The sequence below is a fragment of the Nerophis ophidion genome, linkage group LG18 (assembly GCF_033978795.1).
Source record: "Nerophis ophidion isolate RoL-2023_Sa linkage group LG18, RoL_Noph_v1.0, whole genome shotgun sequence".
NCBI lineage: Eukaryota > Metazoa > Chordata > Actinopteri > Syngnathiformes > Syngnathidae > Nerophis > Nerophis ophidion.
Window position 1 is genome coordinate 9,297,024 of NC_084628.1, and position 26,287 is coordinate 9,323,310.

Genomic DNA, 26,287 nt, shown 5'->3' on the forward strand with positions numbered 1-26,287 from the left:
GAGATTCTAGGCTGCTGCCCCCATGCCTGACCTCAGATAATTGGGGACAATGGATAAATGGGTTTCAGACAGTCCTGTGAAAACACCTTGGGCAATTAATGGCTGTAGCATTTGTGATTTCCCCGGGTTTTGCTTAAAATGCTTTGCAAGTAATACAAATATCCCGAAAGTTTTATCATCGTCCGATAAATTGTCACTTGGATGATATGTCCCACATGTGGCCCTGCATAGATGTTTTGCTTGATGCCATGTCTTGAAAATCATAAAATTGACTACACACTCACTCTTAGAATCCAAAAAGGACCACCTGCTCATTAAAGTGTCTTTAAGCGGGCAATAAATTATTTTTTCAAACTTTCCAAATATTTCAATCTTTTGACAGCGTCAGATCTATCTGTAGATATAAAGTTTGTATTATTTTTTTGTGCAGTTTAAGGGTTTTCATCATGGAAAAACGAAAACTTCAATATTTCTATAAATAAGTTGCAATGTAGAATATTTGAGGTCGGGTAATTGAAGCCTTTAATTGGTAAATAATTTATGACATTTTTTTTATAGAGGAGACAATTAGACAAAAAACATTTTTGCAGTGCCTACTGAGCTGGAATGAGAGAAAAAACAGGCAGGACTTTGTTGAGTTTATTGAGTATTGCCCCTGATCATTTTTGTGTACCCCGCCTTCCGGCTCCAGCAGCCCCCGCGACCCCGAACGGAACAAGCGGTAAAAAATGGCTGGATGGATGCAGAAGTTTATTGGCAGTTAAACTCATGTACGCTTCACAAAACTGAGAATTATGAACATGGTTTTCTGGCTCTACTCTGTGGTTAAAGAGTGCAATTACAACCAAACATTATATATTTATTTTGAGAGGGGGCGGGGGGATTAGTCATTTAGTTTTCGTGGAAAAAGCATAGTAATATACCAGGATTAAAGTCTGGTAAAAATAGCAGCTATAATGGGAGTAAATGGGGCCAAAGGAGTTGTCAGGAAAATGTGTGTATACTTGGTTCATATGCTGCTATTCTAAAAACGTCATTAAAACAAAATGCAATTTTATAAAAAAAAAAAACAACAACTTGGTGACATCAGACTGCTAACTTTCAAACCGAACAAATATATCACAAAAGTAATACATTCATTGCCCGGTTAATAATCTTGTTTAGGTTTTACACACATGCACCAAAATGAGTGTTTTTTTGGCTCCACACCCTAAAGTTACACACTATTTTGTGTACTGTTTTTTTTCCTAAACGAGCTTTAACACAGTTGTGACCTGTTGCGAAGCTTCTTTTAGCCCGATAGCGATTGATGATGAAAGGCGGCGCAGGTAACCCAGATTTTGCGCTGTAGACTGGACAAGCTTTAAAGTCACAGGGCCAGTCTTTCCATGCGTAGCGAAGAGCTGCTACTGCAGTAGAGGGTGGGCAGACATTGGCGAATATCAGGACGGTGGTCGGAACCCAATGCCTGATTGGAGCTGGAATCCAGTGAGACTGAGGCCCGCAGGGAGCGCGTGACTGTGAGCAGCAGAGCTTGACACAAAAATAACGATGATACATTCTACTGCACGTTGGTTATTTATAACGTCTTTTTGAAGCATTAGGGAGGATAAACCTCTCTGTGATGCCGCTGATTACCTCAAAGATATCTTCAGACAGCTTGACAGAGACTGCTTGGTCGTACGTGACGATGAGACGATTCCGAGTGGACAGGATTTGTCTGGGGAAAGGTCCAAGGAAGACCACGTCCTTGTCATTGTAGGCCACCGCCATCGCTCCCAGTGTCAGCCGGTAAGCTACATCCTGTTTGTCACGGGGGTGGATGCTGCATGGTGGAGTTGGTTGGCATAAAAAAAGGTGAAAGCATTTCATGTCACGTCAATCAAATGTTATCAACACACATTATAAACCAGGGCGTGTCTACATTTTCTTTTCATTAAAGGCCTACTGAAACCCACTATTACCGACCACGCAGTCTGATAGTTTATATATCAATGATGAAATATTAACATTGCAACACAGGCCACTACGGCCTTTTTAGTTTACTAAATTGCAATTTTAAATTTCCCGCAAAGTGTCCTGTTAAAAACGTCGCAGTATGATGACGCGTGCGTTTGACGTCTCAGGTTGTAGCGGACATTTTTTTCCAGCCCGATCCAAGCTATAAGTAGTCTGCTTTAATCGCTTAATTACACAGTATTCTGGACTTCTGTGTTGCTGAATCTTTTGCAATTTGTTCAATTAATAATGGAGACGTCAAAGTAGAAAGATGGAGGTGGGAAGCGGTGTATTGCGGCTGCCTTTAGCCACACAAACCCAGCCGGTGTTTCCTTTTGTAAAATTCCCGAAGGTGAAGCTTTACTATGGAACAGAGCGGTCAAGCGAACATGGTTCCCGACGACATGTCACCCGGCAGGTTTCGGTGAGAAAATTGTGGTAATAAGTCGGCTCTTACCGTAGTTATGAGCGGAGCTTGCGTCCTCCTGCAGCAGCTGCAGACTATTACCTCCTCCCACCGGAGACACTGGCGGTCACCAAACCCGTGGCCATTCCCCTCCGACTTTTAGGTACCATATAATCTCACTAAAACACTAGTAACACAATAAGCAGATAAAGGATTTTCCAGAAGTATCCTAGTAAATGTGTCTAATAACACCTGAATCGCTCCCATTGTCCTCGCCTTTTATTTATTTATTTATTTATTTTCTCTTTAGTCCTTCACTCTCACTATCCTCATTCACAAATCTTTCATCCTCGCTCAAATTAATGGGGAAATTGTCGCTTTCTCGGTCCGAATCGCTCTAGCTGATGGTGGCTATGATTGTAAACAATGTGAGGATGTGAGGAGCCCTACAACCACTGACATCACGCGCACATCGTCTGCTACTTCCGGTAAAGGCAAGGCTTTTTTAGTAGTGACAAAAAGTAACAAACTTTATCGTGGATGTTCTCTACTAAATCCTCTCAGCAAAAATATGGCAATATCGCAAAATGATCAAGTATGACACATATAATGGACCGGCTATCCCCGTTTGAATAAGAAAATCTAATTTCAGTAGGCCTTTAAGGGCCGCTTTAAGAACAATGAAATAATGCAAGAGGCACAAAATCCCCTTTTCCACCAGAAGTTTGATACATTTGTACATTAAAGATCCTAAGACCAATCCAACATAGACCAATATTGCCTTCTGAAAATCAGAGTCCTATGCAGTGGACATTTGTGTTTAGCCTTGTTATGCAAAACATAAATGTCCTCTGCCAAGGGCACTGCTTATCTTGAGGTTATGCTAAGCTATCTAAACCAAACAACACTATAGGTTTCCGTGTAGAGTAAAAGTCAATTAGTGTACTCTCTCCTAATTTATGTTCTTAACAATGACCAGGGCTGATAGCATTTTTTGAACACTGTTGCTATAAACATACAGCTGGGCTATTCACAAGGGGGACTAAACATTTTTGCAGCAAACGTCTAAAACAGTCGAGTTCAGAATCAAGAGTTTTATTACCATTGTTTGAGAACGGGTTCACAAACTAAAAATTTTACTTCGCGCAATCGTGCAACATAAAACACACATAACACAAAATAAAATAACATGAGCTGTAACTGAACTATCAGATCTTGTTATTGTATGAGTTCCATTTGTGTAGAGCAGTGTTTTTCGACCACTGTGCTGTGGCACACTAGTGTGCCGTGGGAAATTATGCAACTTCACCTAATTTATGCCGAAAATATTTTTTGCAAATCTATAATTATAATCTGCCAATAATTTGCCGTTGCTTAGTGTCTGTGCCGTGTAAAGCTCGGCTGGGTCACCACGTAATACTCCATGTCAGGAGGTGGCAGCATTACTTTGTAAAAGTCAGAATGTGTCAGGTGAGACAAGGATGGTTTGTTGTGAACGTGGACCCCGACTTAACAAATTGAAAAACTTAATCACGTGTTACCATTTAGTGGTCAATCGTACATAATATGTACTGTACTGTGCAATCTACTAATAAAAGTCTCAATAAAGCAATCATTCCCAATATGCAGACCGCAGCGGGAGGCAGTGTGCAGGTAAAAAAGGTATGTAATGCTTAAACCCAAACTGAACGAAAGGAAAAGGCTACGCAAAATGAAAGTCAAACTGAACTGGCTACAAAGTAAACAGAGACAGATGCTGGACGACAGCAAAAACATACGGCGTCCACAAAGTACATCCGTACGTGACGCGACAATAAAAACTGTCCACACAAAGAAGGATAGCAACAACGTAGATAGCCTTGCTTATTAACACTGGTGGTGGTGGGCCTCTGGATTTTTTTTATGACTAAAATGTGCCTTGCCTTAAAAAAGGTTGTAAAACACTGGTGTAGAGGAACTAGACCACTATAAACACATCGGCAGATCCTCGAATTGACATTTTAACCTTGCCAGCAAACGAACTTGTGATTTACATAACTAAGGCGTTCCTAAAAGCACTCCTTTAAGTCTTCTTTTTGGCAGTTACACATTTTTTTTATAATTTGATTTATGTCACTAAGATGTTGCTGTAGCTTGTTTACTTCAGATTCAGTCAGTCAATTTTTTTCAACTTGTTATAACTAGCGGTGCTCCTAAAGGCTCCATCTCTTTTTCATAAATTGGGATATCCAACTGTTGGCCCCCGAGCTCAGTTCAAAAAACATTTGCAGCAGATTCTTAAAAACACTAGGGTTCTGTCATAAAGATGCTCTTTGGTTAACTTTTTTGCAGAATATCCTTAAAGCACCAGTAGAAGAGAAAAACAAGTTGTCTCCAAATTGAAGCTATTATCATATATATCTGATTCAAGACACCAAAAGACTTCCAAAGTGTGCAAGTAAATATATTTGATCAAAAAAGTATAAATCTAACAGAAATTTCCGAGCCATTTTGAGAGATAATGAGCTAGCCAGCCACGTGGTCCGTGACGTAGAGGTAGGAACCTCAGGTCCTTTTACCATCAACAACAATGCTAATCATGCAGAGTTTGTGATGGGCATCAATGATTACTTTGGGACAAATTATGATCCAAAGCCTTAATTTGTCATTCTAAACATAAAGAGGGTGAGCCACAAGTTTTAGAAGCTCTGTTAAACAGATCCATCCATCCATCCATCCATCCATCTTCTTCCGCTTATCCGAGGTCGGGTCGCGGGGGCAGCAGCCTAAGCAGGGAAGCCCAGACTTCCCTCTCCCCAGCCACTTCGTCTAGCTCTTCCCGGGTGATCCCAAGGCGTTCCCAGGCCAGCCGGGAGACATAGTCTTCCCCGTGGCCTCCTACCGGTTGGACGTGCCCTAAACACCTCCCTCGGGAGGCGTTCGGGTGGCATCCTGACCAGATGCCTGAACCACCTCATCTGGCTCCTCTCGATGTGGAGGAGCAGCGGCTTTACTTTGAGTTCCTCCCGGATGGCAGAGCTTCTCACCCTATCTCTAAGGGAGAGCCCCGCCACACGGCGGAGGAAACTCATTTCGGCCGCTTGTACCCGTGATCTTATCCTTTCGGTCATGACCCAAAGCTCATGACCATAGGTGAGGATGGGAACGTAGATCGACCGGTAAATTGAGAGCTTTGCCTTCCGGCTCAGCTCCTTCTTCACCACAACGGATCGGTACAACGTCCGCATTACTGAAGACGCTGCACCGATCCGCCTGTCGATCTCACGATCCACTCTTCCCTCACTCGTGAACAAGACTCCTAGGTACTTGACCTCCTCCACTTGGGGCAGGGTGTCCTACCCAACCCGGAGATGGCACTCCACCCTTTTCCGGGAGAGAACCATGGACTCGGATTTGGAGGTGCTGATTCTCATTCCGGCCGCTTCACACTCGGCTGCGAACCGATCCAGTGAGAGCTGAAGATCCCGGCCAGATGAAGCCAACAGGACCACATCGTCTGCAAAAAGCAGAGACCTAATCCCGTGGCCACCAAACCGGAACCCCTCAATGCCTTGACTGCGCCTAGAAATTCTGTCCATAAAAGTTATGAACAGAATCGGTGACAAAGGACAGCCTTGGCGGAGTCCAACCCTCACTGGAAATGTGTCCGACTTACTGCCAGCAATGCGGACCAAGCTCTGACACTGATCCTACAGGGAGCGGACTGCCACAATAAGACAGTCCGGTACCCCATACTCTCTGAGCACTCCCCACAGGACTTCCCAAGGGACACGGTAGAATGCCTTTTCCAAGTCCACAAAGCACATGTAAACAGATCCAGCTTTAGTAAAACACTATGCATCATTGAGCAGTATTGATTGGTGCTAAACAAGAAATACAAACTACAAACATAATAAAACAATCACTTACTGTACAATTTCTGCTCTCATTGCGATGACGACTGATAGGATGTTCATATGTTCCCGTTCAGATGAAGATTTAATTTTAATCCAGACAAAGAGTTAAAAAACGTTGATACCTGCAGACACTGTCTCCTGTTGTGTGTTTTCTCCATTTCCGGGTATAAATTGAATGTCACAGTCGAACAACTTCCAGATTTTATGGCTAAATCCTCCTAATATCCAGATATGAAGCATGATTTATAATCTATAACAACTTTGATGAGCCGAGACGCGATGATGCGGGAGCAGCGGGACATCACGGCCAGTTCACAGTAAAAGTAGCAGAGGGAGCTCGGTTATCAATGCGTTGCTAAAAATTTTTTATTGTTTGGGCATGTAATAACATTGCAGAAATGTTGGTTAATATTCAGGTCACAATATGTAAATAGAGTATTTTTGGCGGGTTTTGGATGGTTATTTAGAGGGTTTTGTTGGTGAAATAGAGAGCATCCATTGTTTGCGGACTTGTTTTGTAATTTATTAATTTGCAACTTAAAATGCTTCCAAAAAAAAGAACATACAGTACTGGATACACCTCATTTCAATGTGTTTTCTTTATTTTCACGACTATTTACCTTGTAGATTGTCACTAAAGGCATCAAAACTATGACACCTGTGAAGTGAAGTGACTACCTCTTGAAGCTAACGAGAGAATGCCAAGAGTGTGCAAAACAGTAATTGGAACAAAAAAGGGGGGCTGTTTTGAAGAAACTAGAATATGAAACATGTTTTCAGTTATTTCACCTTTTTTCTGTTAAGTACATAACTCCACATGTGTTCATTCACAGTTTTGATGCCTTCAGTGACAATCTACAACAGTGGTTCTCAAATGGGGGTACGCGTACCCCTGGGGGTACTTGAAGGTATGCCAAGGGGTACATGAGATTTTTTTTAAATATTCTAAAAATAGCAATAATTCAAAAATCCTTTATAATATATATTCATTGAATAATACTTCAACAAAATACGAATGTAAGATCATAAACTGTGAAAAGAAATGCAACAATGCACCTGCACTGGCTTCCTGTGCACTTAAGATGTGACTTTAAGGTTTTACTACTTACGTATAAAATACTACACGGTCTAGCTCCATCCTATCTTGCCGATTGTATTGTACCATATGTCCCGGCAAGAAATCTGCGTTCAAAGGACTCCGGCTTATTAGTGATTCCCAAAGCCCAAAAAAAGTCTGCGGGCTATAGAGAGTTTTCCGTTCGGGCTCCAGTACTCTGGAATGCCCTCCCGGTAGAAGTTCGAGATGCCACCTCAGTAGAAGCATTTAAGTCTCACCTTAAAACTCATTTGTATACTCTAGCCTTTAAATAGACTCCCTTTTTAGACCAGTTGATCTGCCGTTTCTTTTCTTTTTCGTCTATGTCCCACTCTCCCTTGTGGAGGGGGTCCGGTCCGATCCGGTGGCCATGTACTGCTCGCCTGTGTATCGGCTGGGGACATCTCTGCGCTGCTGATCCGCCTCCGCTTGGGATGGTTTCCTGCTGGCTCCGCTGTGAACGGGACTCTCGCTGCTGTGTTGGATCCGCTTTGGACTGGACTCGTGCGACTGTGTTGGATCCATTGTGGATTGAACTTTCACAGTATCATGTTAGACCCGCTCGACATCCATTGGTTTCCTCCTCTCCAAGGTTCTCATAGTCATCATTGTCACCGACGTCCCACTGGGTCATTATTGTCACCGATGTCCCACTGGGTGTGAAGTGAAGTGAATTATATTTATATAGCGCTTTTCTCAAGTGACTCAAAGCGCTTTACATAGTGACACCCAATATCTAAGTTACATTTAAACCAGTGTGGGTGGCACGGGGAGCAGGTGGGTAAAGTGTCTTGCCCAAGGACACAACGGCAGTAACTAGGATGGCACAAGCGGGAATCGAACCTGCAACCCTCAAGTTGCCGACACAGCCACTCTACCAACCGAGCTATGCCGTGAGTTTTCCTTGCCCTTATGTGGGCCTACCGAGGATGTCGTAGTGGTTTGTGCAGCCCTGTGAGACACTAGTGATTTAGGGCTATATAAGTAAACATTGATTGATTGATTGATTCAGTGTTGACAGCTAGATTATTTTGTGGACATGTTCCATAAATATTGATGTTAAAGATTTCTTTTTTTGGGAAGACATGCTCAGAATTAAGTTCATGAATCCAGATGGATCTCCATTACAATCCCCAAAGAGGGCGCTTTAAGTTGATGATTACTTCTATGTGTAGAAATCTTTATTTATAATTGAATCACTTGTTTATTTTTCAACAACTTTTTTGTTATTTTTATATCTTTTTATCCAAATAGTTCAAGAAAGACCACTACAAATGAGCAATATTTTGCACTGTTATACAATTTAATAAATCAGAAACTGATGACAATATTCTGTATTTTACTTCTTTGTCTTTTTTTTTCAACCAAAAATGCTTTGCTGTCATTAGGGGGTACTTGAATTAAAAAAATGTTCACAGGAAAAAAGGTTGAGAACCACCGATCTACAATACTCATGAAAATGAAGGAAACGCATTGAATGAGGAGAAGGTGTGTCCAAACTTTTGGCCTGTACTGTATGTGTTCCTGTCTTATATAGGGATTGTGAATGATAAGACAACGCATCTTTTTCTAATGTTTGCATATTTCCACCCTGACTGATCTGATAACATGGTCCAGTGACATCCATCTACGGAAATTACCGAAGACATTCAGAGATGTTGTCATTTTGTGAAATTGTGGTGATATTTTCACATACTTTGCGGATTGTAAATACAATTGGATATGATTCAATGGGTACATTGAAACACAAATAAGCATATACATTTTCCACTCTACCAGAACAGTACAGCACTTCTGTAACTGTGACAAAATAAATAGACCAAAATAAGACTTAATAGTTAAGGGAAAAGTCCGCCCTTCCTTAGCTTTCTGGAAATATAGCCCCCAAAACATCCATCCATTTTCTACCGCTTGTCCCTACAGTATGCTGCGTGGCAGCTGTATGCTTACGTGCCGTATGGGGAAGTCTCATCCGGTAAATCTACAGCCACAGCCATGAAGGTCCTCTGCAGGCGAAGGTTAGGCACAAAGCCCGTGTCGGCTGTCTGGTGCCAGCGGATGTTTGGAAAGCTGTCATCCGTGGAGCCTTTTATGTTGGTGGACAGCTGCATCACAGAGAGAGGAAGAGGTACATAAGACACTTGAAACGATAAGAAACAAAGAAGCAGCAGGCCTCGGGAAGTGCTGATAATGGGGTTTTTGTCTTTTAACTTCTACCTCAACAGCAAAAAGGACGGGACTTTATCCGAAAGCAGATGGTCATTGGAGAGAGGCTGTTTTGATGAGGCCTTCTGATAATGTTTTAGAGTGGAGAAAGTGTAATGGAGAACAGCTCTCTTTGACTGTCTCTAAATCAGGGGTCACCAACGCAGTGCCCGCGGGCACCAGGTCGCCCGTAAGGACCAGATGAGTAGCCCGCTGGCCTGTTCTAAAAATAGATCAAATAGCAGCACTTACCAGTGAGCTGCCTCTGTTTTTTTAAATTGTATTTATTTACTAGCAAAGCGGTCTCGCTTTGCTCGACATTTTTAATTCTAAGAGTGAAAAAACTCAAATAAGAATTGAAAATCCAAGAAAATATTTTAAAGACTTGGTCTTAACTTGTTTAAATAAATTCATTTGTTTTTTTTACTTTGTTTCTTATAACTTTCAGAAAGACAATTTTAGAGAAAAAATACAACCTTAAAAATGATTTTAGGATTTTTAAACACATATACCTCTTTACCTTTTAAATTTCTTCCTCTGCTTTCCTGACAATTTAAATCAATGTTCAAGTAAATTATTTTTTTATATTGTAAAGAATAATAAATCAATTTGAATTTAATTCTTCATTTTAGCTTCTGTTTTTTCGACAAAGGATATTTGTGAAATATTTCTTCAAACTTATGATTAAAATTCCCCAAAATTATATGTCTTTGTTAGAAATACAGCCTGCGATGAGGTAGCGACTTGTCCAGGGTGTACACCGCCTTCCGCCCGATTGTAGCTGAGATAGGCACCAGCGACCACAAAGGGAATAAGCGGTAGTAAATGGATTGATGAATGGATGGATGGATGGATGGATGGATGGATAGAAATACAGCTTGGTCCAATTTGTTATATATTCTAACAAAGTGCAGATTGGATTTTAACCGATTTAAAACATGTCATCAAAATTCTAAAATTATTCTTAATCAGGAAAAATTACTAATGATGTTCCATAAATTCTTTTTTTAATTTTATCAAAAAGATTCGAATGAGCTAGTTTTTATCTTCTTTTTTTGGTTGAATATTGAATTTTAAAGAGTTGAAATATATTTATAAAAATATTCATCTGTTTCTATATATATTTACTGTGAGAAATCATTAAGATGATCAGTGTTTCCACAAAGATACATATCATTAATTATTAATAATAACATAGAATTAAAGGTAAATTGAGCAAATTGGCTATTTCTGGCAATTTATTTAAGTGTGTATCAAACTGGTAGCCCTTCGCATAAATCAGTACCCAAGAAGTAGCTCTTGGTTTCAAAAAGGTTGGTGACCCCTGCTCTAAATGATCATTTATGAACAAGAATATTGCACAACACAGCAGCAACAGAACCAATGTTGTAATAGCGATAAGGAGCAAAGTGCTCAGCCAACATGAATTCTACTGCTAAACAACAGTATGACAAGATTGACACGCAGTAGTTTCACAAACTGCTGAGTAGTGCAAGCAACATTTTAAGGCGCATGCTGAGATAGACAAAGCTGCTGGATGCAGTGACACCTCATTATGCAGCTACTGCCATCTGGCGGAGTTAAATATTTTGTAGCTACATGTGTTGTAACAGTATCGCTGTTTACTGGTGGTAAAATAGTTTAAGCAAAGTAGAAAATATGTATGAATTTAATATTTTCATAGAGCATACAAAACCTGGTTACAACCTTCTAAATACGTTGTTTTAAAGGCCTACTGAAATGAGATTTTCTTATTCAAACGGGGATAGCAGGTCCATTCTATGTGTCATACTTGATCATTTCGTGATATTGCCATATTTTTGCTGAAAGGATTTAGTAGAGAACATCCACGATAAAGTTCGCAACTTTTGGTCGCTAATAAAAAAGCCTTGCCTGTACCGGAAGTAGCAGACGATGTGCGCGTGACGTCACGGGTTGTGGAGCTCCTCACATCCTCACATTGTTTACAATCATGGCCACCAGCAGCGAGAGCGATTCAAACCGAGAAAGCGACGATTTCCCCATTAATTTGAGCGAGGATGAAAGATTCGTGGATGAGGATAGTGAGAGTGAAGGACTAGAAAAAAAAAAGAGGGCAGTGGGAGTGATTAAGATGTTATTAGACACATTTACTAGGATAATTCTGGAAAACCCCTTATCTGCTTATTGTGTTACTAGTGTTTTAGTTAGATTATATAGTCATACCTGAACGTCGGAAGGGTGTGGCCACTGGTGTGATGACTGCCAGTGTCTCTGAGGGAAGCCACAGAGGAGGCAAGAGAGTCGCAGCTGCCTCTTTGACAGCTGCAGGAGGAACGACACGAGCTCCGCTCATGTCTACGGTAAGAGCCGACTCATTACCACAATTTTCTCATTGAAACCTGCAAGGTTGACATGTGGTAGAGAACCGTGTTCGCTTGACCGCTCTGTTCCATAGTAAAGCTTCACCTTCGGGAATGTAAACAAGGAAACACCGGCTGTGTTTGTGTGGCTAAAGGCAGCTGCAATACACCGCTTCCCACCTACATCTTTCTTCTTTGACGTCTCCATTATTAATTGAACAAATTGCAAAAGATTCAGCAACACAGCTGTCCAGGATACTGTGTAATTATGCGATTAGAGCAGACTACTTATAGCTTGGATCGGGCTGGAAAAAAATGTCCGCTACAACCCGAGACGTGACGTAACGAGACGCGACGTTTTCAACAGGACACTTCGCCGGGAAATTTAAAATTGCAATTTAGTAAACTAAAAAGGCCGTATTGGCATGTGTTGCAATGTTAATATTTCATCATTGATATATAAACTATCAGACTGCGTGGTCGGTAGTAGTGGGTTTCAGTAGGCCTTTAAATCCTCCAAACATGAATATCTATAGTCACCTTTACACTCCTTTAATCCAATATAATAAACATAATAGAAATTTGGCAGCATGGTGGCAGAGGGGTTAGTGCGTCTCCCTCACAATACGAAGGTCCTGAGCAGTCCTGAGTTCAATCCCGGGCTCAGGATATTTCTGTGTGGAGTTTGCACGTTCTCCCCGTGACTACGTGGGTTCCCTCCGGGTACTCCGGCTTCCTCCCACTTCCAAAGACATGCACCTGGGGATAGGTTGATTGGCAACACTAAAATTGGCCCTAGTGTGTGAATGTGAGTGTGAATGTTGTCTATCTGTGTTGGCCCTGTGATAAGGTAGCGACTTGTCCAGGGTGTACACCGCCTTCCGCCCAATTGTAGTTTAGATAGGCTCCAGCATCCCCCGCAACCCCAAAAGGGACATGAGGTAGAAAGTGGATGGATGGATAATAGAAAATAAGACCCATACTGTGCTGACTTTAAGAGATATGGTTATGGTGTTGGTTTGTTTCAAACATGCACACAGTTACAATTTGACGTCTCACATAGTTCCAGTTTCTTATTACTACATGTGCAAAAAGGAGTAGGAAGAAGCAAAGCTCAATGAATCCTACCCCTTTTTCGTTTCATAGCAATTGCTGTTTGTTCACTTCCTGTGCTCGATCTGCAACACATAAAATAAATGGTCTCATCTAGTGGCCAATACTAATGTAGTATTGATCGTTTTAGTTCCTTTTAGGCATTTTATGCTTGAATAAGCTTAATTTTGGCCCAAATAATGTATAGTATATATTTAAAAAGGTGACGCAGAACAACTATATATTAATTTGTATCGTATTTATTGTGTGATTGTAGTATGAATCAAGTAATTATGGTTTATGAAAATGGTCATCTGAGTCATGGGTCAGGCCCATAAGATTCTGCTTCTTCCCATAACTTTTCCGACACACCCCTTGTGACTCTTTGAAATCATGAAAAATAAATAAAAAATGGAGTTATTGGAAACTACATCAGATGGTTTCCTACAGCCACAGAAAGTAAGTCAAAAAAAAAAAGCAGACAAATTTAGGGATGCATAGAACAAATTTAGGGATGCATAGAACAAATATTCTAAACAAAAATAAATACCTGGACAAATCCAAAGGGGAAGTCCACAGCGGTCTGCCCACCTGAGCCCAGGTGAAAGGCCTTCCTCCAGTCATCAATCATGGCAGGAAAAGAACAGTTGTACTTGTCCTGATGGTAGTCCGCATTTCGTTCCCCTGGGCACCGAGAGGAATGTCTTTATCGACGCAGACTCTGATTAATATTGGAATGTGTGATGGATGGTTGTTACCTTGGTACCAGATGACTCCTTTGAGTGTCATGTTGAGCAGTGGGTGGATCATCGCGTTCCACAGGACAGAGTTTGCATTTTTAGAGCTGAGGGGAAAGTTTGTCAATCGCTACAAAAGATGGCAGTAGCTCCATTTGAAATACCATGAGTGATTAGCACCCTGCAGCTTTATAAGGAAACCACTTTTGGGGGGAATTTTGCCTATCGTTCACAATCATGAGAAACAAGAACACACGTCTTTTTTTTCTTTAATTAGGATTTTAAAAGTGATTAAAAAACACTTGAAAGATGCAGCTAATGAGAGACACCGTTGTAGCCTTCAAAGACCTCTAAAACAAGTTTAAAACCCTTCGTTTTGTAAACACAATGCAAGTATATTATATATATAAAACAGAGCAACAGACACGTTCATGACGATTTGTAATATGTTCAATATTTACCCTATTTTCATCATTTTAATCAATTTAATAAACTTCTTCAACGCATAGATTTCTGTTTCCATAGCAGCGCACGTCTGACTTCTGGCAACAATGTGTCTTTTACTTCGGGATGCAAAACGTTCGTGTGTGTTCTAATCATGGCAGACTTGTTAACAAACAACAAAGACGGCTATTTTTGCACAAACGAGGATTCACAACCTTATCTTTTTGAACCTCAATGAACGGAGGATGAACATCTGCTGTGACAACTAGAAACACACGAGCCTTCACCAGGGGGCAGTGTAGCCAAAACATCTTTTGCACAATCAGCCTTTTCATATAAAGCCATAAAGGAATGGAATGACCTCACAACAAACTTGAAAAGTGTAACAGATTACTCTTCATTCACAATTGAAGTTAAGAAGTGGCTTTGGAGCAATCAAAGCTGCTCACACGGTCATTAAGGTGGGCACTATGTTTGACACATCAACTTAATGTGTATTATATTTATCCATGAAAGCATTTTTGTTGTAAAATGTGAGTTGTGTCTGTTAAAATCATGGTTGTTTTTACAAATGATGACAGTTGGGAACAAGAGCATGCATTGTCTTCGTGAGATGATGTAAATGAGGTGTGGTTGTATTGTATATTAAGTATGTGTCAATGAAAGGGCATTTTATGACTTCTCTTAATTTGATCACATGCTATAGTATGATTTTATTGTCATTTTATTGCATAATTTTTGTATCCCTTTAATTGAGGTAACCAGGGACTGCAGATGGAAATGAGCCATTCAGCTCAAATCTGGTACAGAAGATATCTGTCTTTGAGCTTAATGTTTCTGTGCATTGTCCCTTCAAATGAAGACTAAACAAACAAATACTGCTTCTAGAAACAAGCAGAAAGAAGAGGGTGAAACGTTGGCGCAAACGGAAGCCGAGGGAGTCAGTTGAAAGCCACTCGAAGCTGCAAATATGGAATTTGGAGACAAGATATTTAGACATAAATGGTGTGGTTACCACAAATAAACCAGAAAAAACTTCCCCTGGTCAGCTTGATCAAAGAAACAACTGTCCGTCGAGTGAGTCACACTTTATATCGATCATGATAGACGCAGCACGTCATGCGTGTATTGCAACTACAGTACATACGCTGTCTGGGTAGCTGTGTACAACAAAATATGAAATATGGGCTAATACTTTACAGATACTGTAATATGATTGTTCATGTTTTTCAGTCAGTACAGGTTTGTGTCTTATCGCACTGTGTTGTGCATTACAAACTCAAACATGTTTCGAGCTGTCGTAGAAGCGGGCTTATCTTTTGCTGTAGTTAGCTTTTACGGCTAATACCAAACCGCGGCGATGTGTTAGTACACTAGAAAAAGTGTTCACTCTTAGAATAAACATCTCACTAGAGCTTGGTTATTACACAGATTACGGGACGCAAATGAAGTATTGGTGACATTTTTTGGATGCATTTTCAAAGTGATTTAGAAGTACAATAGATTGCTCCCAGTAGCTGCATAGCTTTCTACCTAGAACAAGCCGATTTTTACATGTTAGAATGCACAATAAAACAAAAGTTTGTCTTTTTGTCTCTCATGATTGTGAACGATAGGTAAAATTCCCCAAAAAGTACAGTTTCCCTTTAATTTACTTATGCTTGTACCTAAATAATAACATAGTATTTACCATATTTTTCAGACTATAAACTATGAACCACTTTTTTCCTACGCTTTGAATACTGCGGCTTATAAACCGGTGCAGATAATTCACTCAACTGTCTTTGCTAATGTTTAGCATTCAACAAATAGTTTTCAACACCGACGGATTCTGAAAATGTGTGCTGTTTGTGATATAGCGCCACCTTTGGACGAGTTTTCTCACTGCAGCTGCAATGTAATTCCTGTTTCGTGCCTTGAACCGCAGGGTTGTCCCATTTCGTCTACTATTTGTACGTAGCGTTTCTGCTCGAAAAGATTCTTCATCACGACAAGGAATATTTATAAGTTTTACAATATAATTATAACGATTCATATTTACTAAACCGTGTGTGATGTCTGTAGGAGTGTTTTTTAATGCATATTTGTACATGCTGTCGTAATGTAATCAACCTAGCATCGGTAACATTCACTAATATGCCATCAAGTTTACAGGTGTCTGTGTTAGTATTATTTACTTACAATGGCATTCTTTATGTATTTTTTCAGTTTCATAAATTCACCAAAACGACACCGAGGAGTTATTGAGTCTGTTTTGTTGATTGGAGAGCTAGCTTCCACACCTAGTGGGTCCATGTTTTGTTTGATCAGTTGTTTTACTGTCTTGTGACAGGCACACTTTGGAAAAAATTACAGCATATACATATTTCCTAAATATTTCGTACTAGTGTATATCTCCGCAGCTTATAGTCCGGTTCAGCTCATATGCAAAAATATTGTTTTTCTTCTAAAATGTGTTGGGTGCAGCTTAAACAACTGTGCACTCTATAGCCTGAAAAGTATGATTATTTATTTAATTTATAATGAATTCATTTAATCTTGTTGATGAAGTGTATTAAAGCTGGCCTAGAAGTTTGCTGCTTACAGCTATTACAACATTGGTTCTGTTGCTAGTAAATTACCAAAGAGATACATTTTCCTTTCCACTTTCTCATAATCTGCAAAATTATTCTTAATGAATCACTAAGAATAAATTAAAAACATTTATTGTTAATAAACAATCTTGTCTGCTTGCCTTTGGTTGTTGTGCTCCAGTCCACATTGCTGCAGGGCTCTTAAAGATGACCACGCTTCAACAGGCGTGCCACCCCAGCAGGACTCTACCAGTCCGACGGGGTACTTCAAGTTCTCATACATGTAACAACCAAAGAGCCAACACACTGCAGAGAACTGGGCCAGGCCACCTGAAAGCAAGAACACCAGTCCAATCAGTAAGTAAATCACCTCTAATGGACACTGTTTTGGATGAACGAAGCATTGTCTTACTGGCTTTGGTCACAGACCATGGGAGCGCCACTCCAGTCAGATCAGTCAGCTCAGTGTCGCTCATATTCAGGGATGCCATAAAGGTCCTCACGTGAGGGTACTTGCCCGCAAGAGCGAGCTCTTCAGATGCATTGAATATCTACACGGCCATCATTCATAATGCTCATTAAGGGTCCTTGAGTATTGTCATACTGTACATCATCAGTCCCTCCAGGATTTGGTGAGCTTTTTTTGTGCTTAAAATAAGAAAATCACAGCAGCTTTTTCAAAACGTCGTGGCAAAAATGTAAGCATCATCCTTTCACAATCATGAGTATCATGTTCTATCTTATCCTCTATCTTATTTTTTATTGCAGTACCTAGTTTCTGGGTCACGGGGCATAGTCACTTGTGCGCACACTTAATGCTCAATACCTCCTGAATACTTAAGCTCTCCAGTCCCTTCACTCGGCGCCAGTAGATTCCTGATGATTCACCCTTCCAGTCATGTACATCAATCAATCAATGTTTACTTATATAGCCCTAAATCACAAGTGTCTCAAAGGGCTGCACAAGCCACAACGACATCCTCGGCTCAGATCCTACATCAGGGCAAGGAAAAACTCAACCCAATGGGACAATGAGAAATCTTGGAGGGGACCGCAGATGTGTGGACCCTCCCACTGGGCGACCGGTGCAATGAATGTCGAGTGGATTTAGCATAATATGGTGAGAGTCCAGTCCATAGTGGATCTAACACAGTGGTTTTTAACCTTGTTGGAGGTACCGAACCCCACTAGTTTCATATGCGCCTTCACCGAACCCTTCTTTAGTAAAAAATAAAAGTTTTTTTTTCATTCAACACAAAGTTGTGTTTTTTTACTGGTGCACAAAATGAACTGTGCATGAACATCACCTTGATCAAAGAACAACACAAACAGTGCATGAACTCACAACAAATTACACACCTGCAAATCAGATGGAAAATTAGAGTGAAAATTGTTTGGGGGTGTCCATAATACGCCGATAGGGAGAAGTTTTTATTTACACGATGAGTTGGGTGTGTCTTGACCTCAGGGGCGGAGGCTACACCGAACCCCTAGGGTTCGATCGAACCCAGGTTAAGAACCACTGATCTAACATAATAGTGAGAGTCCAGTCCATATTGGATATAACATAATAGTGAGAGTCCAGTCCATAGTGGATGTAACATAATAGTGTGAGAGTCCAGTCCATAGTGGATCTAACATAATAGTGAGAGTCCAGTCCATAGTGGATGTAACATAATAGTGTGAGAGTCCAGTCCATAGTGGATCTAACATAATAGTGAGAGTCCAGTCCATAGTGGATCTAACATAATAGTGAGAGTCCAGTCCATAGTGGATGTAACATAATAGTGAATTAAGTGAATTATATTTATATAGCGCTTTTCTCTAGTGACTCAAAGCGCTTTACATAGTGAAACCCAATATCTAAGTTACATTTAAACCAGTGTGGGTGGCACTGGGAGCAGGTGGGTAAAGTGTCTTGCCCAAGGACACAACGGCAGTGACTAGGATGGCGGAAGCGGGAATCGAACCTGCAACCCTCAAGTTGCTGGCACGGCCACTCTACCAACCGAGCTAATAGTGTGAGAGTCCAGTCCATAGTGGATCTAACATAATAGTGAGAGTCCAGTCCATATTGGATGTAACATAATAGTGAGAGTACATCTCTTCTGCTTTGGCTCCACTCCCACTTCTTGTTCCCTGTGGCTCAGTCCCAGTGTTGCGGTGTAGTGTTAACTGTTACCTTTCCACACTTTCTGTGTTTTTATGTTTCTTTCACCTTAAGTGTGCATCCTTAGTTGTATTTTACTCACTCCTTTTTGTGATTATTTATATTGTGCGCTGCGTCGGGGTCGTACTCCGGCTAAGCTGATCAAGACAATGAGTTAGTTTTAAGTAGTTTTTTTAACTATGACCCCTAAAAGTACAATATTTCAACAAATCTAACAAAATGTGCTTTATTTTCATATGTGCATTTGAAAAAAAAAATGCAGTGGTACTTCAACTTACGACCACAATTAGTTCCATGATTGAGCTCTTAACTCAAAACACTTGTATCTCAAATCAGCCACGCTCTTTAAAATTAATTGATATCATATGAATCCGTGCTTGCCTCTCCTAAAACCGCACAATTGTAACATCTAACATGTCTTTAAAAAACTTTTTGGATAAAATATATTGTTTGTTGCGGAAACAAAAACAGTAGTTTTATGAAGTAATGTATTATTAATGTACAAATTAAACGATTACAGTTGGTACAAAATGCGGCTGCTAGACTTTTGACAAGAACAAGAAAGTTTGATCACATTACGCCTGTACTGGCTCACCTGCACTGGCTTCCTGTGCACTTAAGATGTGACTTTAAGGTTTGACTACTTACGTATAAAATACTACACGGTCTAGCTCCATCCTATCTTGCCGATTGTATTGTACCATATGTCCCGGCAAGAAATCTGCGTTCAAAGGACTCCGGCTTATTAGTGATCCCCAAAGCCCAAAAAAAGTCTGCGGGCTATAGAGCGTTTTCCGTTCGGGCTCCAGTACTCTGGAATGCCCTCCCGGTAACAGTTCGAGATGCTACCTCAGTAGAAGCATTTCAGTTTCATCTTAAAACTCATTTGTATATTCTAGCCTTTAAATGGACTACCCTTCTAGACCACTTGATCTGCCGTTTCTTTTCTGTCTTCCCCCCTCTCCTTAGTGGAGGGGGGGCCACAGGTTCTGTGGCCACGGATGAAGCGCTGGCTGTCCAGAGTCGGGACCCAGGGTGGAACGCTCGTCCGTGCATCGGTTGGACTGGACTCTCACTATTATGTTAGATCCACTACGGATTGGAATCTCACAATATTATGCTAGATCCACTCGACGTCCATTGCACCGGTCGCCTCCAAGGTTTCCCATTGTCCCATTGGGTTAAGTTTTTCCTTGCCTTATGTGGGCTCTGAGCAGAGGATGTCATTGTGGCTTGTGCAGCCCTTTGAGACACTTGTGATTTAGGGCTATATAAGCAAACATTGATTGATTGACAAATAAAATCCATTAACCATTTAAAGCCATTTATAAAAAGAAACACCACCTGATTGTTCGCTCTCTGCTTTGTCGTCCAAAAGTTGCAGACATTCTCCATTTGTGTTTTATGGTTATATATTGTAAAGTTTAGTTCAAGAAAGTCAGGACGTGGGTGTGTTGGTAAGTATTGCCCAGAAGGCTTAGCGCTGTAAATAGGAACAAGAAGGGGGTTTTGTCTGTGCAACGAGTGAGTATGAGATTTAAGCTATTCAAGCCATCAATATTAGTATAGATAGATGTTGTTCCATGTTCATGCTTTGTCTACACAAGAAATATATGCATTATATATATAATGTATAAATACTAAGGCTGCGAATCTTTGGGTGTCCCACGATTCGATTGAATATCGATTCTTGGGGTCACGATTCGATAATATATCGATTTTCTTCGATTCAATTCGATTCTCCATTCAAAAACGATATTTTTCCGATTCAAAACGATTCTGTATTCATTCAATACATAGGATTTCAGCAGGATCTACCCCAGTCTGCTGACATGCTAGCAGAGTAGTAGATTTAAAAAAAAAAAAAAGCTTTTATAATTGTAAAGGACAATGTTTTATCAACTGATTGCAATAATGTAAATTAGTTTCAACTATTAAACGAACCAAAAATATGACTTATTTTATCTTTGTGAAAATATTGGACACAGTGTGTTGTCAAGCTTATGAGATGCGATGCAAGTGTAAGCCACTGTGACACTATTGTTCTTATTTTTTATTTTTATAAATGTCTAATGATAATGTCAATGAGGGATTTTTAATCACTGCTATGCTGAAATTATAACTAATATTGATACTGTTGTTGATAATATTCATTTTTGTTTCACTACTTTTGGTTTGTTCTGTGTCGTGTTTGTGTCTCCTCTCAATTGCTCTGTTTATTGCAGTTCTGAGTGTTGCTGGGTCAGGTTTGGTTTTGGGACTGGATTGCATTGTTATGGTATTGCTGTGTAGTGGTTTGTTGGATTGATTTAAAAAAAAAAAAAAATCGATTTTTAAAAAATGAGAATCGATTCTGAATCGCACAATGCATTCGAAACGATTTTTTCCCACACCCCTAATAAATACATTAGTTTTCTTTAGACAGTTGATGTGCAAATTTCAGCAATGCTTAGGGATGAATTTCACTCGCGAAAATGTGTGGACAAGTTGCAGGGATTGGACAAAGTTGCAATGTCATAAATTGGCACAATGACAAGATAGCAAATTCCTGGAGGGTCTGCATCAGGCACGGTATTGCACAGCAGCACACTGACCTGTGATGTTTTGAAGTACATGTTGCTCTGGCCGCCGCAAAGCCAAACGTCCCCGAACAGCACATCGGTCAGAGTGGCCGAGCTGTTCTGAAGGGCCGCGGTCACGCTGTAGGGGCCGCCAGCCTCAACGGGGTTGAGGATTACTCGCCATATGCCTGCATGTGTCATGAGAAGACAGTATGTGGTTATGAATATTGGATGTAGGCACGTTTATCACTCAAGCATAGTATAGTTCGGGCTGGGCTGAAAGCAAAGATTGCTACACTTGCATTTGAACTCGCATGATTCCCAAGCCACTTGCACCAAGTACCTGTCAGGATCACTCAATTTGACCTGTTTTTTTTTCTTTTTTTCTCTCCTCTGTCCCCGTCACAGCCCCGCCGAGGTCTGCATATACTTGCCACCCGACAACAGCGAGCTACATTTACCTTTCGTCACAGTGACTGGTGAGCTCGCGTGTTTTATCGGTCCTGACAAGTAGACGGTGACCTGCGCGCCCTCGGGGCCGTAACCCCACAGAAGTGCGCTCTCCGGAGACTTCTGCAGCACCATGTGGTCTCCATAGTAGGAGGCAAAGCGGAGCTCCCCTTCTAGACACACACACGCACAGAAAAATGTGTTTCTATTCACAAGGATATTTTACAGTACAGTATACAACTTGCATATTACAAAAAACAAAACCAGTGATGTATAAGAGCCACACGTAAAATAAATTATCATTAACCCCTTTGGAGTTCTGGATTACATTTTTGAAAGTGTCAAATGTCATCTACTATTATTAGAGATTTCCGATAATGGCTTTTTTGCCGATATACGATAATCCGATATTGTCCAACTCTTAATTCCCGATCCCGGGAATTAAGTATTTTAAACTGGGACAGTCTTCACACAGTTGAATATGCTACAAAGACAACATATTTGATGTTCAAACTGATAAAAAATTTTTTTTTTTGCAAATAATCATTAACTTTACAATTTGATGCCAGCAACACGTGACAAAGAAGTTGGGAAATGTGGCAATAAATACTGATAAAGTTGAGGAATGCTCATCAAACACTTATTTGGAACATCCCACAGGTGTGCAGGCTAATTGGGAACAGGTGGGTGCCATGATTGGGTATAAAAACAGCTTCCCAAAAAGTATTTCACAAGGAAAGGATGGGGCGAGGTACACCCCTTTGTCTACAACTGCGTGAGCAAATAGTCAAACAGTTTAAGAACAACGTTTCTCAAAGTGCAATTGCAAGAAATTTAGGGATTTCAACATCTACGGTCCATAATATCATCAAAAGGTTCAGAGAATCTGGAGAAATCCCTCCACGTAAGCGGCATGGCCGGAAACTAACATTGAATGACCGTGACCTTCGATCCCTCAGATGGCACTGTATCAAAAACCGACATTAATCTCTAAAGGATATCACCACATGGGCTCAGGAACACTTTAGAAAACCACTGTCACTAAATACAGTTCGTCGCTACATCTGTAAGTGCAAGTTAAAACTCTGCTATGCAAAGCGAATGCCATTTATCAACAACATCCAGAAATGCCACCGGCTTCTCTGCCCCGACATCATCTAAGATGGACTGATGCAAAGTGGAAAAATATTCTGTGGTCTGACGAGTCCACATTTCAAATTGATTTTGGAAATATTCGACATCGTGTCATCCGGAACAAAGGGGAAGCGAACCATCCAGACTGTTATCGACGTAAAGTTCAATAGCCAGCATCCGTGATGGTATGGGGGTGCATTAGTGCCCAAGGCATGGGTAACTTACACATCTGTGAAGGCACCATTAATGCTGAAAGGTACATACAGGTTTTTGAACAACATATACTGCCATCTAAGCGCTGTCTTTTTCACGGACGCCCCTGCTTATTTCAGCGAGACAATGCCAAGCCATATTCAGCACGTGTTACGACAGCGTGGCTTCATAAAAAAACAGTGCGGGTACTTTCCTGGCCCGCCTGCAGTCCAGACCTGTCTCCCATCAAAAATGTGTGGCGCACTATGAAGCATAAAATACGACAGCGGAGACCCCGGACTGTTGAACAACTGAAGCTCTACATAAAACAAGAATGGGAAAGAATTCCACTTTCAAAGCTTCAAGAATTAGTTTACTCAGTTCCCAAACATTTATTGAGTGTTGAAAAAAAAAGGTGATGTAACACAGTGGTGAACATGCCCTTTCTCAACTACTTTGGCATGTTTTGCAGCCATGAAATTGTAAGTTAATTATTATTTGCAAAAAAAAGTTTATGAGTTTGAACATCAAATATCTTGTCTTTGAAGTGCATTCAATTGAATATGGGTTGAAAAGGATTTGCAAATCATTGTATTCCGTTTATATTTACATCTAACACAAATTCCCAATTCATATGGAAACGGGGTGAGTATTATTAACCCAAGATATCTATATTGGCTGACAATTTGTATTATTTCTCCATTAATATTTATGTCTGGATCAGATGATACTTGTTTTGTTTTATTAGTTACATACATGCCTACAGTTTTAGAAGTGCTAAAGTGCACTCCTGCAACCAAATTGCAACATATGCTCCATTATTAGTATTGGGTGTTAAATCACCGAAAATGATTCCCTAGCTCGGCCACCGCTGCTGCTCACTGCTCCCCTCACCTCCTAGGGCAGGGGTAGGGAACCTACGGCTCTAGAGCCAAATGCTGCTCTTTTGATGACTGCATCTGGCTCTCAGATAAATCTTAGCTGACATTGCTTAACACAATAAGTAATGGATAATTCCGCTGGTAATCACAGTGTTAAAAATAATTTTCAAAATATAAAACATTCTCATGCATTTTAATCCATAAATCCGTTTTCTACCGCACCTGTTCAAGAAGTCGCATTAAAGGTAATAAGTGTTTGATTTATTATTGGTTAGCTTCAGAATAACATTGTTATTAAAAAGAATAAGAGACTTATAATACTCAAAAAATGTTGGTATTATTTAAAAATGCACACATTTAGTTCTATTCTGTCACACCTGTGGATCATGTTTTGTTTTGTCATGTTATGTTTTGATTTTGGACATTCAGTCACGTTTTGCACTTCCTGGTTTTGTTTGTTTCCATGCCAACTCATTAGTTTTCACCTGTCACGTCCCTATTCTCAGACTCACACCTGTTTTCGCTAATGATCATAGCTATTTCAGTCAGTCTTTTTCTTGTCGTCGTCCTGGGATCTTCACACACGCTACCCTTGCTGCACCTCATTCACGCCCTCGCTTATCTGCTTCATGCCTCGCAATGCTGTCCATTTTGTCCACGTAAGTTTTTGTTATTCATGCCACTGTGCAAGTGTTTTTGTTTCATGTTTGTAGTTTATAGCCTTTGTGCTAGTCTTGTTTCGTAGCCCAGTTTTTTTGTACCGCCATTGTGCGCGCTTTTTGTTGGTTCCTGTTTTTAGTTTTAGTGTTAGAATAAAGATGTCTTGGCTTCACGGTGGCAGAGGGGTTAGTGCGTCTGCCTCACAATACGAAGTTCCTGCAGTCCTGGGTTCAAATCCAGGCTTGGGATCTTTCTGTGTGGAGTTTGCATGTTCTCCCCGTGAATGCGTGGGTTCCCTCCGGTTACTCCGGCTTCCTCCCACTTCCAAAGACATGCACCTGGGGATAGGTTGATTGGCAACACTAAATGGTCCCTAGTGTGTGAATGTGAGTGTGAATGTTGTCTGTCTATCTGTGTTGGCCCTGCGATGAGGTGGCGACTTGTCCAGGGTGTACCCCGCCTTCCGCCCGATTGTAGCTGAGATAGGCGCCAGCGCCCCCCGCGACCCCGAAAGGGAATAAGCGGTAGAAAATGGATGGATGGATACCTTCACGCCGTTTCCACTCCATTCGCTTTGCACCTCGGGAAAACAAACCAAGACCAAGTCCAAGCCTGACATATTCAGTGTTAAAAAATATTATATGGCTCTCACGGAAATACATTTTAAAATATTTGGTTTCTAGGCTCTCTCAGCCAAAAAGGTTCCCGACCCCTGTCCTAGGGTCAAATGCAGAGAATAATTTCACCCCACCTAGTGTGTGTGTGACAATCATTGGTACTTTAACTTTACATTTTGATTGGGATGTAACACTTATATAGTTGTACTGCCACCAACCTGTTTGCCACATTACGGTTAATAACAACGTGTAATCGACTTTTGATTGAAACTTTTATTAGTAGATTGCACAGTACAGTACATATTCCGTACAATTGACCACTAAATGGTAACACCCGAATACGTTTTTCAACTTGTTTAAGTAGAAGAACTGTTTTAGAATGGATACGCTCCTAATAACACAAGGGAGGCTAAAAGGTCCCTTTTCCTTTTTTTTTTTTTTTAACTATTTAACTTTATCTCACAGTTTATTCAAGTTTCTACTCACCACATTGTTGAAAAGAATACCGAACAATCAGAAGTAACGGACACAAAAACAGCATAATAAACATCCCAACAAAAGTAATAATGTTTAAGGAGGCGTTGGGAGAAGTTTGCCGCGTTCATATAGACAGGAAGTAGAACAAAACTAATCCCGTCCCTTCCAATTTAACTATATCGTGTCCAAAACCTAACTACAGTACTACATGGACGTAGTATTAAAATAATTAAAGAATAGACTAAATTGTTCAATAAGTTGAACTAAAAGCAATGCTATCATTAGTTAGATTGAAACAAAATATGCCCGCCAGGTTAAGATGAGGGAAAACTTTTCACCAAAACGTTCTATTGCGG

At 40.5% G+C, this 26,287-nt stretch overlaps 2 protein-coding genes across 5 annotated transcripts in view; one reads left to right on the forward strand and one right to left on the reverse strand.

Moving 5' to 3' along the window:
• Positions 1-95: 95 nt before the first annotated feature.
• siae (sialic acid acetylesterase) lies at positions 96-26,071 on the reverse strand. 3 transcript variants are annotated; one of them, XM_061878718.1, is made up of 10 exons: positions 25,941-26,071; positions 21,982-22,140; positions 21,554-21,708; positions 17,202-17,340; positions 16,951-17,119; positions 13,794-13,879; positions 13,586-13,719; positions 9,347-9,501; positions 1,639-1,825; positions 96-1,533 (listed from the first exon to the last, which is right to left on the reverse strand). In XM_061878718.1, exons 1-10 carry the CDS (start codon positions 26,002-26,004, stop codon positions 1,168-1,170), a joined length of 1,614 nt encoding a protein of 537 aa, XP_061734702.1. In that variant the 5' UTR covers positions 26,005-26,071; the 3' UTR covers positions 96-1,167. The 3 variants fall into 3 exon arrangements, with proteins under 3 accessions (XP_061734702.1, XP_061734700.1, XP_061734703.1); XM_061878716.1 differs by having other exon boundaries at positions 21,982-22,143; positions 25,941-26,066; XM_061878719.1 differs by lacking the exon at positions 21,982-22,140 and having other exon boundaries at positions 25,941-26,054.
• LOC133537579 (uncharacterized) overlaps positions 8,028-26,287 on the forward strand; it is a 217,715-nt gene continuing 199,455 nt past the window's right edge. For both annotated transcript variants that reach the window (XM_061878720.1, XM_061878723.1), the window contains exons 1-3: positions 8,028-9,524; positions 16,971-17,146; positions 21,929-21,999. The gene's annotated coding sequence lies outside the window, so the exon portion shown is untranslated. The remainder of the gene's footprint in view (positions 9,525-16,970; positions 17,147-21,928; positions 22,000-26,287) is intronic.

Excerpts from the sequence above, each read along its gene's own strand:
- siae (XM_061878716.1), bottom strand. The coding sequence starts at position 26,004 with ATGTTTATTATGCTGTTTTTGTGTCCGTTACTTCTGATTGTTCGGTAT. Across the intron at positions 13,720-13,793 it reads AGGAGTCATCTGGTACCAAG|GGGAACGAAATGCGGACTAC; the intron begins GTAACAACCATC and ends CTCGGTGCCCAG. Across the intron at positions 1,826-9,346 it reads GAGACTTCCCCATACGGCAC|CATCCACCCCCGTGACAAAC; the intron begins GTAAGCATACAG and ends TCCACCATGCAG.